General features: G+C 43.6%; 1 protein-coding gene across 1 annotated transcript; it reads right to left on the minus strand.

The window, feature by feature from the left end:
- Positions 1-6,234: 6,234 nt before the first annotated feature.
- Positions 6,235-12,327, minus strand: LOC103304988 (T-cell surface glycoprotein CD1e, membrane-associated-like). The gene is made up of 6 exons (XM_054711823.1): positions 12,267-12,327; positions 11,656-11,952; positions 8,425-8,703; positions 7,953-8,231; positions 7,016-7,109; positions 6,235-6,400 (listed from the first exon to the last, which is right to left on the minus strand). The coding sequence occupies exons 1-6, from the start codon at positions 12,325-12,327 to the stop codon at positions 6,235-6,237; spliced, it is 1,176 nt and encodes a 391-aa protein (XP_054567798.1).
- Positions 12,328-18,258: the final 5,931 nt, after the last annotated feature.

The raw sequence follows: 18,258 nt of genomic DNA on the forward strand, positions 1-18,258 counted from the left end.
GTTGCAAATGAAAGTATTTCATTTTTTCTTATGGTTGAGTAGTATATCCTTGTATTTATGTACCACATCTTCTTTGTTCTATCATCTATGGAGAGACACTTCGGTTGTTTCCATGTCTTGGCCACCATGAATAATACTACAATGAACATAAGGGAGCATATATATTTACAAATAAATGCTTTCCAATTTTTCAGGTAGTAACCAACTAAGAGATTGCTGGGTCATACGGTAACTCTACTTTTGATTTTTGTGGCATCTCTATACTGGTTTTTCATAACAACTATAACAATTTACATTTCCACCAACAGTGTGTGAGTTTTTCTTTTTCTCCACAACCTCTCCAACACTTATTATTACTTGTCTTGCTAATAATAGCCAGAGAATTATTTATTAACACTGGTTTATTGAGTTCCAAGCTGTAAGAGCAGTTGGTCATATGGCAGTAACCCAAGAATGTCTCTGAGCGGAGTTATAAGTTTGCCTGGGAAATTATTCATCCTGAAAACTGTACCTGAAAGGAATCAGGCAGGGGCTACGGCACCTGGACCCCTACAGCACCTCCTTTGCTTTTACTAGAAACTAAAGGATCCATTGCATCATGTGCATGAAATATAAAGGGGAGCGGGGGGTGTTTTGAGTAGCAGCCCTTTAGTTCTACAGAAAGTTCAAGTAGATTTCACTTTTTTTATTTTATTTTACCTGGGGGCGGGGGGGGGCATGAAGGAGTAAGATCCTACATATGTTTGCTAAAAAGTAATGAAAGGAATATCTGCCTTATCACATAGTAAAACGTACTAGAAAGTTAGTGTTAATTTACAGGGGAAATGTACAGAAGCTTAAATGAGAGAAGTGGATATTGAAGCTTAGGGACCAAAGGTGAAGAAAAGAGATATGGCCAGAGTAGGCCCTGATGACAGGTGCCATATTGAAAAATTCTTCTGTTTTTCAAGGAAGTGAAGGATTTTGAGCAGGAGACTGATGTGGTTAAAATAGCATTTAGAAAAGTTCCCTAGTTCGCAATGAGATTTACAATCAGAGAGTGACCTGAAAAGGCAGTGGCTGTGAGAACGGAGAGTGCAGCGACACAGCATGGTGGTAATTCGGGTTAATCAAACAAAGAGTGACCAGGAGGAGGTAGCGTGGTATCATTTACGAAGATGGACAACACCGTTTGGGAAGGATGGCGTTGAGATGCACAGGTCCATTTGGGTCATGTTAAAACTGAGACTCCAGCTGGAGGTATTTGGATGGTTTGAGGCATATGGGTTGTTGCAAGGAGATGCTATGGGCTACACAGCATCTGCTAAGCACACGGTGCCATAGGAAGAAGTGTAGATATCTGTATATCTGTCCTCTCTTTCAAATTATATTTTCAAGTTTAATTTAATAAATAGAATTATCTGTATCATGGAAAATGTTAAATGTTAAATTTTTTAAATAAATAATTATTGAGCATTTACTATATGCCAGGCATTTTACTAAGAGCTGAGAATATCATGATATAGCAAATTAACTGTAGATAAAGAGGTGTAAATTCCTTGTTCTGATGGAGTTTAGTGTGAATGAAAGAGTTATACGAATGAATATATAAATACAGCTGTCATAAACAGAAAATTTAGAAGTGTACGGTGCCATGGTAACAAATGATAGGAGGCATGGACCAAGTGAAGGAGATCCGGAAGGATTCCCATGAAGCGATGACAGACCTGCATTCTGAGAGAAGATGAGGAGATAACCTGAAAAAGAGAACATAATTTACACTAAGACCCAGTAAAGAGAGAAGTATATCCGTTTGAGGAACTGAAAAAAAGGCAACAATTCACATGTATTTCATGACACAAAACTTCTCAAATATCATTACAATCAGCTTCTCTGTTTTAAGTATATACTATATATATATATATATATATATATATATATATATACACACACACACACAGTGAGTAGCCAGATTATTATGATCTCTGAACGCATAATAATCTGGCCACTCAGTGTGTGTGTGTGTGTGTGTGTGTGTGTGTGTGTGTGTGTGTGTGTGTGTGTGTGTATATATATATATATATACACACATGTATATATATTGGAGGCCCGGTCATGAATTCGTGCATGGGTGGGATCCGGCCAGCCTTGACAGAGGGAGGGGAGATGGGCTGTTGGCCGGCCTGACTGCTGGTCGAACTCCTGGTCGAGGAGACAATTCGCATATTAGCCTTTTATTATATAGGATATACACAGAGTGGCCAGATTATTATGCGGATATATATATATATATATATATATATATATATATATATATATATATATATATTAGAGGCCCAGTACACAAGATTCATGCACTGGTGGGGGCATGGCCAGCGGGGATAGTCCCACCTTGGGAGCGCCGCTCATCTGGTCACCGAAGTGGCTGTGGACCCGCTCTCTGAGTGGCTGCTCCCTGGTCCAGCATATTACGTGGAGCTGGAGCATTCGCCTCTCCAGGGAACCCAGTCAGGGCCAGGCCCAGAGACAATAGCACTGAGAGGTGGTGGATTAGGCCTCAGTCCTGCAGTGGCCATGAACCCACCTCCCAACCTCCAGGGCCGCTCTGCAAACTTGGTGGCGGTGGCACTGCGCAGTCTGTGGGCATCCACAGGAGGCAGCAGGGAGTGAGGAGGAGGAGCCTCGGGCAAGGAGAAGGAGCCTGGGGTGAGGAGGCGACAATCACAGCCTGGGTTCCAGCCCGTCGGCCCAGGGTTCACAGTGGGAACAGCTGCTCATCCTGGTCAGCCAAGTGGCACTCCCACTATGGGAGTGCACTGACCACCAGCGGGCAGCTCCTGCATTGAGTGTCTGCCCCCTGGTGGTCAGTGCACGTCATAGTGACTGGTCGGCCGGTCGTTCTGTTCATTCTGCTGTTCGATCGCTGGGCTTTTATTATATAAGACTAGAGGCCCGGTGCACGAAATTCGTGCACGGAGGGGGGTTGTCCCTTAGCCCAGCCTGTACCCTCTCCAATCTGGGACATCCCTCTCACAATCCAGGACTGCTGGCTCCCAACTGCTTGCCTGCCTGCCTTCCTGATTGCCCCTAACCGCTTCTGCCTGCCAGCCTGATCACCCCCTAACCACTCTGCTGCCAGTCTGTTTTCCCCCAACTTCCCTCCTCTGCCGGCCTGGTCACCCCTAACTGCCCTCTCCTGCAGGGTTGATCATCTCCAACTGCCCTCCTTTGCAGGCCTGGTCCTTCTTAACTGCCCTCCCTTGCAGGCCGGGTGCCTCCCAACTGCCCTCTCCTGCTGGCTATCTTGTGGTGGCCATCTTGTGTCCACATCGGGGCAGGATCTTTGACCACATGGGGCAGCTATATTGTGTGTTGCAGTGATGATCAATCTGCATAGTACTCTTTTATTAGATAGGATAGAGGCCTGGTACAGGGGTGGGGGCCAGCTGGTTTGCCCTGAAGGGTGTCCCAGATCAGGGTGGGGTACCCTGGGGGCATGGGGCGGCCTGAGTGAGGGGCCTGTGGTGGTTTGCAGGCCGGCCACGCCCCCTCGCAACGCAAGCAGAGGCCCTGGTATCTGGAATTTATTTTCCTTCTACAATTGAAACTTTGTAGCCTGGAGCAGAGCCAAGCCTGGGGCTCCCTCCGAGGCCCGAAGCCATTTGTGTTGGGGTTATAATTGAAACTTTGTTGCCTTAAGTGGGTGGGCCCGGCCAGGGTGTCTGGAAAGCTTTGCTTCCCCTGTTGCCGGCAGCAACCCTGGCCTGCTCTCTCAAGCTCCATTCTGCCGCCATTTGTTTGAATTTGTTTACCTTCTATAATTGAAACTTTGTAGCTTGAGTGGAGGCTTAGGCCTGCAACGGCTGGCAGAAAGCTTGGCTTCCTCTGTTACCTAGGAAACCTTGCTCTCTGTGGCTGTAGCCATCTTGGTTTGGGTTAATTTGCATACTCGCTCTGACAGGATGGTGGGCGTGGCTTGTGGGCGTGGCTTGTGGGTGTGTCGGAGGTATGGTCAATTTGCATATTTGTCTATTATTAGATAAGATATTTTGAAAAAATGGACAAAAGGTATTTTGGGATATAATTATGCACTGGGTTCCATATTATAATTTATAAAAATTATATCATGTCTATGTCTAGTAATATATTTGGAGGCTGATTATCTGATAATGACATAGTTTACTCATGCGTGCAGCATCTGCAAATCTCAAACCCAGTAATGGATGTGTCAGAACTTATTATTCATTAAAACACCAGATTCCTATGTGCTGGTGCCACCCAGCATTTTCAGAATAACAGCCTCTTTGAGACCTTCTGGGTAACATGGGATCTTTCTTCCCCACCCTCAGCATGTTACACAGATGTGCACTCAAGCAAGCTCGAGTACTTCGCCTTGTTACACCACCTAACAGGCCTCCAAGGCCCTTTGAAGCTTTTGTAGCTCTGTGCATGACACTCCGGCCTTCTGTAAGTGGAATGTTCACCACACCTGAATACCATGCAGACAAAAGGTGCCGGAGCAAACTTGACCCCCTAATTTCTCTCATATAGGGAACTTCCAGAACATTGAAGTGAGGAGGCTGCCTAATCCTCTCTCCCAAATCAGTAATGACACTGGACAATTTTTAAAATGTTTTTATTGATTTGTAGAGAGAGAGGAAGGGAGAGGGATAGAGAGATAGAAACATCAATGATGAGAGGGAATTACCGATCAACTGCCTCCTGCATGTCCCCTACTGGGAATCAAGCCTGCAACCGGTGCATTTACTCTTGACCGGAATCGAACCTGGGACCCTCAATTTGCAGGCCGACGCTCTATCCACTGAACAAAACCAGCTAGGACCTTTTTGTGGTTTTTATGTGAATGACAAAGGCAGGGTAAACAGGCTAAACAGATTTAGGATTAGCTAGTTTGAATAGTTTTAGTGAACTTTTGAGTGTAGAGCATGTCCCCTTGGTCGTGGGGTGATTGGACAGGGGAATAGTGTTAAGAGCTGGAAAAAGCAGAATGTTGAGGGTATGGGCTCTGGATTGGTTAGTTTTCATAGTAAAGGCATGCTCTAAAGAAAGAGAGGGAGATGAATCTGCATCCAGAGTCTAAATATATGAAACTTAAAGAAAAGGCATAGAAGAAAAATGTCCTTTTGTTACCAAAGAATCTACCTTCTCTGTCGCTGGTGGGAGCTGGGCTCTGGGGACTCCGCTGACAGGAGCACTTTCTGTAGCTTCACAACCCCCCACCCCTCACCTTTCCCGGGAGAAGGGGCTGTGGGAAAAGACTTTATTTGCATGGAGTTACATTCCTCAGACTCCAAAGTCCCTGCCTCTTAGCCCAGCCCTGAGAAAGGTACAGCTGGGCTCCCGCAGAGCCAGAAGCAAGGCCAGAGTCCAGAGCTTCGGTTCCCCGGTGCAGCTGGGTCCCGTACATTCAGTCAGATTGAGTCCATTGATCCACTGGGTGGGGCCCACACAATGCATTAATGCATTTGTCTGGAGATTTCAATTGAACAGTCCCGGGAAGCTTCCATGACAAACAGGCATCTGAATTCGAGTTTGAAGGATCAATAAACATGTGGCCAAAGCAGAAAAGAGATTATTGCAAGATGGGGGTTGGCGGGAGGACAGGTTTCCAAATGAGTCCGGTTCTCTATCAGAATACGATGTTTTAAAACAATCATGCTTTGTTTATTTAATGAACCATATTTAAGCAGAGAGATTTACAATAGCTAAGATTCAAAAACTGCCCAAGTGCCCATCAGCAGATGGGTGGATAAAAAAGCTGTGGTATATCTACACAATGGAATACTACATGGTTGTAAAAAAGAAAGCACTCTCACCATTTGCAACAGCATGGATGGACCTGGGGAGTATTATGCTAAGCGAAATAAGCTAGTAGGAGAAAGATAAGTATCACATGATCTCACTCATATGTGGAATCTAATGAACAACATAAACTGATGAACAAAATAGATCCAGAGATATAGAAGCATGGAACAGACTGACAAATTTCAGATGGAAGGCGTGGGTAGGAGAATGGGGGGTGGTGATTAATGGGGGAATGCACATGCATACATGCATATCCCATAGACACAGGCAATAGTGTGGTGAAGGCTTGGGAGGGGCAGGTGCAGGTTGGAGGGGGTCAATGGGAAAAAGAGGGAGGACATCTGTAATACTTTCTACAATAAAAATAGTTGTGTGATATTTTTTTAAGAAGCGGACAAGAATGTTATGCATAAGGTAAAACAAATGCCATCAGAGTTTGCTTAGGCTTATTTTTCCTTTCTTCAAGAATCTGTTTTTCATCCATGATTTCTGTGCCAAGTAGAGTTGATGTCCTAAACTCCTGGGTTGTTGGATGTTGGCTTCTGTGGGAAAGGCAAGGTTGTGTGCATGGGGAGAGCAGACGGTCCAGTTGAAGCTGTGGGAGAAGAAGAGAATCTTGATCTCAAAGGAAAGAAATCAAGAAAGGGGGAAGTCTGACAAGGTCAGCCTCTACCTTAACTGTCTTTGTGCATCTGTGATAACATATCCTTGAAATGTCTGGTTAACTTGTAACTTCCCTTTTCCTGGACCCTTTGGGACACAACCTAATGTGCCTGGGCGCCAGGACAGGATACCACAAATTCCTTCATTGTTATTGGTATCATATTAATTGTGGACTATTAACTATCCTGCACCCACAGAAGTATGTGTCTATCATTTTACTTTTTATCCAATCCAGAGGTTCTCACCGCCCTGCCCCCGTTTGCTTTCTCCCGCCTCTCTAATTTATCACCAGTGGATTTCATGTAACCACCTACGTTCCCTCCTTGGATGGCAATGTATGAAATAGATGAAAACTCGCCATTCTCTGGAGCACTATCCCAATCCGTTGAGATACTGTTCCCAGCAATTGTCCACAGATTGGCTCAAATAAACTCACAAAAATTCTTTTGAGAAAAGGAAAAAGAAAGAATGGGGGAAGAAAGAAAATAACAGAGTAAAAAAGAGTGATTTGATAAGTAGTTGAGGAAACAGAACAAGAAAATCTCACCTCTGCTTTTGAAACCACGGACCAACCACAACCAACACAACGAGGGTAACCATTATAGCCAAGCAGGTCAATATGGGGAGGATGTGGTATCCATCTTCTTGGGGATAAAATAAGAATGCCAATTTATGAAGTGTCTCTATTCTACCTCAGTTAATGCTTCTCATTTCACAGGGGTGGGGCCATGCACATGTTTTCCTGTGTATTTTCTAGAGCCCTCCTTTCAGTTCTTCCTGGTCTATGTCCCTGATCTCACCCCTCTCTCTCTTCTTTTTACCACATCATTAGACTCCTGTTTTTTCTCTTTACTACCGCTAATCCTCTCCCTTTTTCTTGAAATTTAATTGCTTTTGTTCTTCACCCTTCTTTACTTGGATTTTCCCACTTTCATCCTCTGTGTATAGCATTCTTATTCATTTCCCCAGGTACCCATTCACTAGCCCTGGATCTATGGGAAGACTCTCATTTCCCCCAGCGGCCCTCCTTCTTCCTCGCCCCATGTAGGGAACGGTTATAGGGTTAAGCCTCAGACTGCCCTGCTGGCAAAGTCGCAAACAAGACCCAGCTTAGAGGGCTCAGTCCTCTAAGCATAATTAAGCTTGATCTTGTGACTGCTCCCTAGATCTTTCCTGGGTAGCTAATGGACTGTGGGAGGGGCAGCAAGTGCTGTCAAAACAAGTGAAACTTACAAGAACATTGTAAATTACCTTGTTTACCCCTGACTATAAATAAAGCATCAGCTTTGCAGTCTGGATCTGTTCTGTGGCCTCAGCAAGGCACAGGAGATCCACCTAGACCCAGATTGTTCTCCTGTCTGTCTTTTTCTTCATCCTTCACCAGCCCTCCCTCAGGCTTGCCAAACCCCAGTGTATGATTAGAAAATGACCTCCTTTTTCCTTACCCCAGTGCATGATTAGATGATGGCCTCGTTGTTCCTCACCCCAATGGATGATTATATCATGGCCTTTGAGGCTGCTGTGTTTCACTCGACAAGTCAGGCCAGTCGCCTCTCTAGCTGCCACATCCAGGGTCACTCGAAGATACCACGTTCTGTCAGCATTGGGCAAGATGTCCCCTTGCTGAGTGCCGGGCTGCACCTGCTTACCCCGCATCCACCGCACCCACACAGGCTTGGGATGGAAGCCAGACACATGGCACACCAGCAGCAGGCGCCCAGGACCAGGACTAGCACCTTTGGACACCCAAGCCTCTGGCTTCACTGGAAAGATGAGAAGAAGCGGACTTTAGTGAGTCAGGAACCTTAGCAGTTTGAGTAACCACTTCTTTCTCTTGTCTTGGAAACTCATCCTCTAGCCTCTTATTTTGTGTTTCAAAGAGATGATAAAGAGTTAAAAACTCAAATACAAGAACTAAAGCTCTAAGGATGTGACAGGAGGGGGAGTTGGGCTGACCTTGCCGTTCCAGTTCTGACTTCCCTGCCACAGCAAAGCTAGCCAGAAGGCGAGGGCAGATGTCACCGAGAAGATTCTTCGCAACTTCTTTAATATATGGGTAGTGATTGAGCTCTATACAGACATTCTGAGCCCGACTTCCTGCTCCTGGAGACGGCTTCCAGGAATATCCTTCTAAACTCAGGAAATCTGATCCTTGATATGCCCAATATAAGAAGGCTTCTGAGGCCTTCCCAGGATGCAGTGTACAGCCGGATGATATCTGGATCACAAAGGGATCTGGGGGTGGACAAAGAAGAGAGCGTCAGTGTGGAAAGAATTGTTGGGAGGGAAAGGGAACAGTCTGTAAAGTAAAAGGAATCAAGGGGGAAAAAATTATCTGGTGAATCGCATGGGATACTCATGCTGGGATGAAAAGGGGAGGGAGAAATGTGGAAAGAAAATGTGAAGAGAATAAAGGCATGTAAAAATAATTAATTTGACAAGTATCACATGATCACACTCATATGTGGAATCTAAGTAACAAAATAAACTGAATGGAGTGGATCCAGAGACATGGAAGCATGGAACAGAGTTCAGAATCTTGGAGGGAAGGCAGGGGAGGATGGGTGGGTGGGAAGTAATCAACCAAGAACCTTGTATGCATATATGCATGGCCCATGGTCACAGACAATGGGATAGTGAGGGCCTTTGGGGGGCGGGCGGGGAGGCTGGGGAGAGGCTGGAAAGTTTTAATGGAGGAAATAGGGGGACATATGTAATACTTTCAACAATAAAGAATTATGGGGTTTTTTAAATAATAATTAATTTAATTTGAGAGAGGAAACCAAGATGGCAACACAGGTAAACACCTAAACTGCTGCCTTGCACAACAATATCAAAACTACAACTAAAAGACAAAACGGACAACATCCAGAACCACAGGAAAGCTGGCTGAGTAGAAATTCTACAACTAGAAGGAAAAAGGAAAGCACATTGAGACTCAGAGGAGCTGCAAAAGGCTGAGGTACAGAGACGCACGTGCAGAGAGGATGGGCGGCTGAGTGCACGGGTGGCTGAGTGCATGGCTAGCTTTCTAAAGCGGGAGGGAGAAGGAAGCTCCCGACTGTGCTGAACTCCAGTTCGGGGCGAGTTCAGTGAACCCAGACTCATTCGGGGAGAAACTGGACTGTCTGGTAGCAGGTGAAACTCCAGGGTGGCTTTTTCTCAGAGGTGTTTGCAGTGATTATCGAGAGACACTGAGACCCAAGGGCCTCATAGGGCAGGGCTGACGGGAAGCCAAGGTTGTCTGCTCTGCCCTGAGACTCCCCCCCACATCCAAGATGAGCACAGAGGCTTTTGCAATTTTGCAAGTCTTATCTCATAAGAGTCTCTCAAGCACAGAAGTTCTCCCAGCGTAGACAAAGCTGATCCTCACAGCCAGTTGGCCTGGAGGTCAATTCCTCCCAGTGACACCAACAACAAAGACTTAACTACAACAAGGCTGTGCACATAGTCCACAAAGGGGTGCACCAAGAGTGTCCACCTCAGGTAACTGGGGAGGCTGAGCCACTGGGCCCTATAGGACACATACTACACAAAGCTACTCTACCAACTCAGGGAAGCATTGAAAATGCGGAGACAAAGAAACAGATCACAAATGAAAGAAATGGAGGAAAGCAAACGACTGGATATAGAGTTCAAAACCATGGTTATAAGGTTTTTCAAGAATTTCCTAGAAAAGGCCAATAAATTTAGCAAAACCCTCGAGGATATGAAAAAGGATCAATTAGAAATTAAACATACACTGACTGAAATAAAAAATATTATACAGAGACCTAACAGCAGACTAGAAGACCACGGAATCAAGTCAAAGATTTGAAATACAAGAAAAAAAAACACTCAACTGAAAAAGCAAAAAGAAAAAAGAATCCAAAAATTTGAAGATAGTGTAAGGAGCCTCTGGGACAACCTCAAGCGTACCAACATCTGAATTATGGGGGTGCCAGAAGAAGAGAGAGAGCAAGATACAAAAACCTATTTGAAGAAATAATGACCAAAAACTTCCCCCTCATGGTGAAAGAAATAGACTTACAAGTCCAGGAAGTGCACAGAACCCCAAACTAAAGGAATCCAAAGAGGACCACACCAAGATACATCATAATGAAACAGCCAAGAGCAAAAGACAGAGATAATATTAAAAGCAGCAAGAGAAAAACAGTTAATTACCTACAAGGGAGCACCCATATGATTGTCAGCTGATTTCTCAACAGAAACTATGCAGGCCAAATGGGAGTTGCAAGAAATATTCAAAGTGAATATTAAAACCAAGATTACTCTACCCAGCAAAGCTATCATTCAGAATTGAAGGTCAGATAAAGAGCTTCACAGATAAGAAAAAGCTAAAGGAGTTCATCACCACCAAACCAGTATTACAGGAAATGCTGAAAGGTATTCTTTAAGAAGAAGAAGAAGAAAAAGGTAAAGATAAAAATTATGAACAATAAATACAGGTATATCAACAAGTGAATCTAAAAATCAAGTGAATAAAAAATCTGATGAACAGAATAAACTGGTGAATATAATAGAATCAGGGGCATAGAAAGGGAGTGGACTGACAATTCTCAGGGGGAAAGGGGATAGGGGGGTGTGGGAAGACACTGGACAAAAATCGCACACCTATGGATGAGGACAGTGGTGGGGAGGTAAGGGCAGAGGGTGGGGTGGATGGGAGCTATGAGGGGAAAAAGGAGAAACAATTGTAATAATCTGAACAATAAAAATGTATTAAATTAAAAAATAATAATAATAATAATTAATTTAAATGGCCTAGTTGGGAAGGCTTAGAAATATAGCAGACTCGTCAGGAAGAGCTTACTTGGGAGGCTTGGGTGCTGGTTAGGCCACGTGAACACTAAGGCCAGGAAGAAAGGAGAGCAGATTCTGGATGGGAAAAGCTGAATCTGAGGCCGAGGGTGAGGAAAGAACATCAAAAGGAGACAGCCATCCCAAGGAGCCAGAATATGAGGGTACATGCAGAGGTGTGAGGAGATATGTGCATGTAGGTCCTGCTGTGTTTGTGCTGGGATAGAGGTAGAGTGGGAATGACCAGAAGGGTGAAGCAAAGAGGAGAGAGTGAGTGAAGGGAGACAGAAAACAAGGTTGGGAAGGTTGAATGAGAGTCAGAGCCCATATACCATCTTCACCTGGTCGGACCCTCAGGCAAAAACCACCTTGGAATAACAAACTCACATTCCAAATGAAACTGACTGGAATGCGCCTGCACTTCCAGGGGAAATCCATGGAAGTACAGATGCAATAGCGAATTGATGTACTTCAACTCCTCCTTGCTAAAATTGCCCCGGGACCAGGGCATCAGATAGCTGATGGTGCCCGACACACTGTCCCAGCGATGAGTCTGCACTTCGCCCAGCCAGGTTGAGCTCTGGGTTTTCTCCCAGCTGTGGTTGGCGAAGGAGAAGATCTGGAGCACGTGAAGGGAGAGGGGTTCTTCTCCTGCTAGATGATGGGGTCCTAGGACTTGGCCAGCTGAGAGACAGAGAAATGACAATTGAGACAGGGTGAAAGGATGGGAGAAGATGGGCCCATATAGGAAAAGAGAAATGCAGATAAAGTTTGCACATATTCTCATCTCCCCTTCCCCCTGACCCAATTTCATCTCCCCAAAATCAGAGAGAGAAACTGAGGCTGGGGTCAAGGATATGTTGCCCAGAAAGACCCTGGCATGCAGATGAAAAGGTCACCAATGGGGAGCGTTACTCCCTCCCCCAGACCCTCCCCAGAACCTTTCTCCACCCTGCTATGCCCAAGCACAGGTATCATTCCACCCAGGTTCTCCTTACCCTCTGGGCTTGGCCAAGGGCAGAGAATTCCCTTGAAGAGCAGGGGCAGCAGCAGCAGCATTGAAGCTTGTTGGGGAAAGGATGCCATAGCAGGACAAGTGCTCCTCAGAACTCGGAGACCAGCTTCCCCTCCAAACCCTTTTGTGCTCTGATCTAACTTCCCTTGCCACACAGACAAACACACCTCTCCTTCTGCTCACTTCTCTGTCAGAGAAACCTCACCACAGCCTCCCTCGCCACAGCCTCCCACAAGGTCTCTCATTTCCCCTCCATCTCGATCACTATCTTGGCTTCCACATTTTCTTCCTGCCCCTGTCTGTGCCCTAACCTCCCCATGGTGCGAACAACTATAAAATGAGTCTGGCTTCCAAGAAGGTCTGCAGTCTGTGGTCTGGCTGGAAAGTTATGTCCCTCTTGGCCTTGGAGAAATCAAGTCCATACTTGGATTCTCATATCCTTTTCTACAAAAATAGGTGAAAGAAGGTCCTTGGTAGTGGCCAGTGGCCTTTCCAGCAGTGCCCCCACTCCTTATCTCTCTGTGGTCTCCTCCCTCTCCTATCAGCTTCCCAGCCTTCCTTTCTGCTTTATCTTCTCTGTATCATTTTACCTACCCATCATTGTTTCCTCTGGAGTCTACCGTCATTCTTCTCATTCCCTTGCCTGTTCTCCTTATCCCCTCAGACTCTCTCTATCTTTTTATTCTGCTCTTCACAAAAACATTATTAGAAGACACAACGCACTTTAAGTGTAGCTGTATCATCACAGGCAACTCTCCATATTCCATAGTGAAGAGGGAGCACCAGTAGCAATACAGGTGATCAGATCATCAAAGGAAGACACATTACTTCTTAGTTTCCGCAGTTAGACAAACTGTGGCTGTTAAAGGGACCCATGAGTGGGATTGACCTGGAAGTGGTGAGCTGACAGACAGAGATTGTCACTCATGTTGTATGAATGGGTCTGTAGGGAATACACAGGGAGAGGCCTCGGATCCCCATTCTACCCTAAATGAGTTGAGTGTGTCCACAGGTGCTCTGAGTTTGAAGAGCAGCCATGCAGCCTTCTGTTCACAGTTCATGGCCTGGGAGCACTGGTGTCCCCTGGGTGGTATTTTATTAGAGAGGAGTTTTATGTGAGGCAGAGAAGTGACCCAGGGGACTAGAGTGTTCATGGGAGAATTAATTACTGTGTTGAGTCTTTATTTTTTACCCTTTCATTAATGCTTGCTGTGGCAGCCTGAAGACAGTTTAACTATTATTCCTTTGTTTGGTTTTCATATAAGCATTTGAGTGACATTTATTCAGAGCCCAAAAGATATGCCAGCCACTAATATTTCAGATAGATGTCCTTAGGAGAAAACAACAACAACAATAACCCAGCCTAAAACCTCTACTCTTCTACTATAGAGGACTCACAGAATTGTGCTCCCAGTTATTGAGAAAAGTTTACACTCAGTCTCACCTGTTGTCTGAATTTTAAGACATTAGCATTAGATACCTCATGTTCAATGCTGGGGAGAAATATTTGAGAATTCTGAGGTAATGTGAGAATCTTAAATTTTTTTGTTCAGACAAATTATCATCATTTTATATGGCCAAAATTAATCCATATTTGAACACTCAAAAATTCAAAGAATATCCACATAATTCTTCTTAAGAAATTAATGATCTGAGTCAACCCAAAAATTAACCTGAATAATGCAAGGATGACTGATAATAGATTTTTTTAGAGAGAGTGAAAGGGAGAGGAGTGGGGGTAATAGGGGAAGAGAGAGAGAGAGAGAGAGAGAGAGAGAGAGAGAGAGAGAGAGAGAGAGAGAGAGATGTAGGAAGCAGTTATAGGGTTAAGCTTCGGACTGACCTGCTGGCAAAGTCGCAAACAAGTCCCAGCTTGGAGGGCTCAGTCCTCTAAATATAATTAAGCTTGATCTTGTAACTGCTCTCTAGATCTTTCCTGGGTAGCAGATGGGCTGTGGGAGGGGCAGCAAGTGCTGCCAAAACAAGTGAAACTTACAACAACATTGTAGATTACCTTGTTTGTCCCTGATTATAAATAAAGCCTCAGCTTTGCAGTCTGGATCTGTTCTGTGGCCTCAGCAAGGCACAGAAGATCCTAGACCCAGCTTTTTCTCTTTGTCTATCATTTCTCCATCCTTCGTCGGCCCCGCTCAGGCTCGCCGAACCCTTGGCTGTGCTGGCGCAACCCAGAGAGAGACTCATTGATTGGCTGCCTCACAGGATCAGGGATAGAACCTGCAACCCAGAGACTTGCCCTTGACTGGGAATTGAATTGTAATGGGCTGATGCTCCAACCAATGAGCCATGCCAGCCAGGGCAATTTTTATAAATGAATCAGAGTACATCAAACCAAAAGACTTCTGCACAGCAAAAGAAAAAATCAACAAAATAAAAGGCAACCAACTAAAGGTTAGAAGATATGTGCAAACAAAATCTCTGATGGAAGCTAATTATATAAAGAAGATATACAACTCAACAACAACAAAACAATCCAATTTTTAAAAATTGACAGAGGACTTGAAAAGACACTTTTCCCTAGAAGACATTCAAATGGCCACCAGATATATGAAAAGATGCTCAACCTCACTAGTTACAAGGAAATGCAAATTAAAATCACAGTGGGTTACCACCTCACACTTGTTAGAATAGCTATTAACAACAAGACAAGAAATAACTTGAGTTGGAGAGGGAGGAGAGGAAAAGAAGCCCTCATACACTGCTGGCAAAAATGTAAATTTGGCCGAAACTGGTTTGGCTCAGTGGATAGAGTGTCGTCTTGCGGACTCAAGGGTCCCAGGTTCGATTCTGGTCAAGGGCATGTACCATGGTTGCGGGCACATCCCCAGTATGGGGTGTGCAAGAGGCAGCTGATCGATGTTTCTAACTCTCTATCCCTCTCTCTTCCTCTCTGTAAAAAATCAATAAAATATATATTTCTAAAAATGTGAATTTGTTCAGCCACTCTGGAAACAGTATGGAGTTTCCTCAAAAAAAAAAAATAATAATAATAGAGGTCAGAGAAATGGTGCAGTGAGAGTCCCTTGGTTTCTCCCCTTGAAGTTTCAGCTATTTAAACAGCTGTAATTCAACAAATAATTCCCTTCTCAACCCACCAACACACCTGAGAGAGCTGCACAATGAAACACCTGAAGGTGGGCAAGGGGAGCAAACCAGGGAGGTGGGAGAGAGAAGAGCTAAGATGGTGACAGGGATGAATCCCTGAGCTTGCAACCTGGAGCTCACTGGGAGTCTCAGCCCAGAGAGGGAAGGATTGGGTTGTCACTGGCACTCCCTTCAGAGAGGAATAGAGAAATACAGTGAGCATTTCTAGGGAAGTGGTCAGTGTATGCTGCAGCTGAACCCAGTGACCTGGGCAGCACAAAGAACAGAGGTATGACCATGGTTGTCCGGCAATTGGCATTTCAGACCGAGGAACAAGCCACCAAGCCTGGCCACCTCCCATCACCCTGCCAGAGCCTGCTTCCTCTCACCCTCCCAGAGCTAGCAGAAGGGCCCGGAAGAAGCTGAAGCAGTGAGTGTGGGATGGCAGAGGGCATTACCTGCAAACTTGACTGCTAATACTACAGAAACATTTTTCCCTGAGCAAGAGCTGCACTCTGCAACCGATTCCAGGGTCAGTGGAGATACAAAGGGGAGGCCACTGAGGTCTGCCAGTCACCATTACTGGCTATAAAGCAACAAAGGTAGCAGCCTGCTTCTCCCAGCTAACCACACACCCACCCACTGTGGCTTCACTGCCAGCAGTGTCTAGCTTCAGGAGTCACCACAGGGATTTTACAGATTGGGAAACCTAATGTCTACCACATTCCCTTGCAGAGTTTGTCCCCTGAGACTGAAGTGACCTAGACACAGAAAAGATGTCCAACTTCCCAGAAATCACGGGACATTTTCTACCAACTCACAGAGATCTGAAAAGCCAGAGCAGTTCAAGAGAACTAAAAAACCTGTGATTCAGTGTCACCTACTAGAAATCATTAGAAAGACTTTTCTTGCATCAGTCTACTAAGGTACTGCCATGCATACATCAATACATAGACAGAAAAGAAATCCATCAAACACCATGAATAACCAAGGTAATGAGGCAGCTAAGAAAGAAAAAAATTTAAATCTTGAGAAAATGAGCTTAAGACATAAGACCATGTGATTTAAGTGAAAAAAATTTCAATGTTGCAGTTACAAAAAACTCAACAAGATACAAGAAAACCAAGATGGGCAATTTAATGAACCCAGAAATAAAATCAATGAACAAAACTAATACTTTACCAACAAGATTAAATCTTTTAAAAAAGAACCACAAATATATTCTGAAGATGAAAAACTCAATAAAATAGATAAAGAATAAACCAGCAATCTTAAGAAATGGAGTTGACCAGATGAAGGAAAGAAGTAGTGCTATTAATACCAAATTCTAGAAATGATGCAGGGCAAAGAAGAGAGATATTGGAAAATATTTTTTAAATGAAAGAACTCTAAAAGAACCATCTGACTCCATCAGAAAGAGTAATATAAGAATAATGGGCATATCAGAAAAAAAGAAGAAAGAAAACAGAGAGCCTACTCCAAAAAATATAGTTGATGAGAAATTTCCAAACCTATGGAAAGAACTAAATCCTTAAATCCCAGAAGCAAATGGAACACCTAATTACCTCCATTCTAAAATGCCTTACTTAAGGAACATTATATTAAAACTGTCAAAAATTAATAATAATGAAAGATTTACCAAGATAGCTGAGAAAAAAAGACAGTAACCTATAAAGGAAATCTCATTAGATTATCATCAGATTCTCAGAAGAAACCCTACAAGGGAGGAGAGCTGGGAATAAAATATTCAAACTACTTAAAGAGAGAAATTACCAGCCAAGAATAATATACCCAGCAAATTTATCCTTTAGATATGAAGGAGAAATAAAACATTTTCTAGACAGATAGCAGCTGAGGGAATTTGCCACAGAAGACCTCCATTGCAACAAATGTTCAAGGGGCTTAATATAACTGAAACAAAGAACAAAACGTCACAAAACTACATGGAGATTACCCACAGGCAGACAGAAGCATGATATTACAACTCTTTTTTTAGAATAGGGTACTGTACTGTACACTTAAATATCACACGAAGGCAAAAGCAGGTAATAGCATTTTAAAAAAGGAAGAAGACAAAAATGAACACACAACATAAGTAGGGATAATCTGTTTCAACAACAAAAACATAAAAAAAGAGAAGTAAAACAATGCATTTGTGAAACGGGATGGTGATTAGATGCATTCAGAAGAACAAAGAATACTGTCCATATAAAATTTTCTTTAACATAAACCTAGTGGTAACCAGACACACACAAAAAAAACACCCAGAACTAAACATAATTGGACTAAGCTCACCAATAAAAGGCATAGATTTGATAAAAAACAAAACCAACCTAAACATATGCTGCCTTCAGGAGATACATATCAGCTGCAAAAACAAATACAGACTCTAACTGAAAGGGCAAAAAAAAATAATTCTCCAAGCAAATGATATCCATAGGAAAGAAGGTATAGCATTACCTATATCTGACAAAATAAATTTCAAGATAGAAAATGTAACAAAAGACAAAGATAGACATTTTATAATGATAAAGAAAACAATATATTAAGACACAACACTTCTCAATATCTATGCACTCAATCAAGGAGGACCAATATATAAAGCAACTACTAACAGCACTAAAAACAAACAACAACAAAAAACTAACAAAAACCCAATTAACATAGAGGACTTCAATATCCCATTGACAGCTATGATAGATCAGAAAAACAGAAAATCAGGAAGAAAATCACCTTAAATGAAATACTAGACCAGTGGTTGGCAAACTTATTAGTCAACAGAGCCAAATATCAACAGTACAACAATTGAAATTTCTTTTGAGAACCGAAAACCAACCTCTGCGCATGGGCCACGAAGTTTCAATGGCACTGTA

The sequence above is a fragment of the Eptesicus fuscus genome, chromosome 22 (genome assembly GCF_027574615.1).
Source record: "Eptesicus fuscus isolate TK198812 chromosome 22, DD_ASM_mEF_20220401, whole genome shotgun sequence".
Classification (NCBI taxonomy): domain Eukaryota; kingdom Metazoa; phylum Chordata; class Mammalia; order Chiroptera; family Vespertilionidae; genus Eptesicus; species Eptesicus fuscus.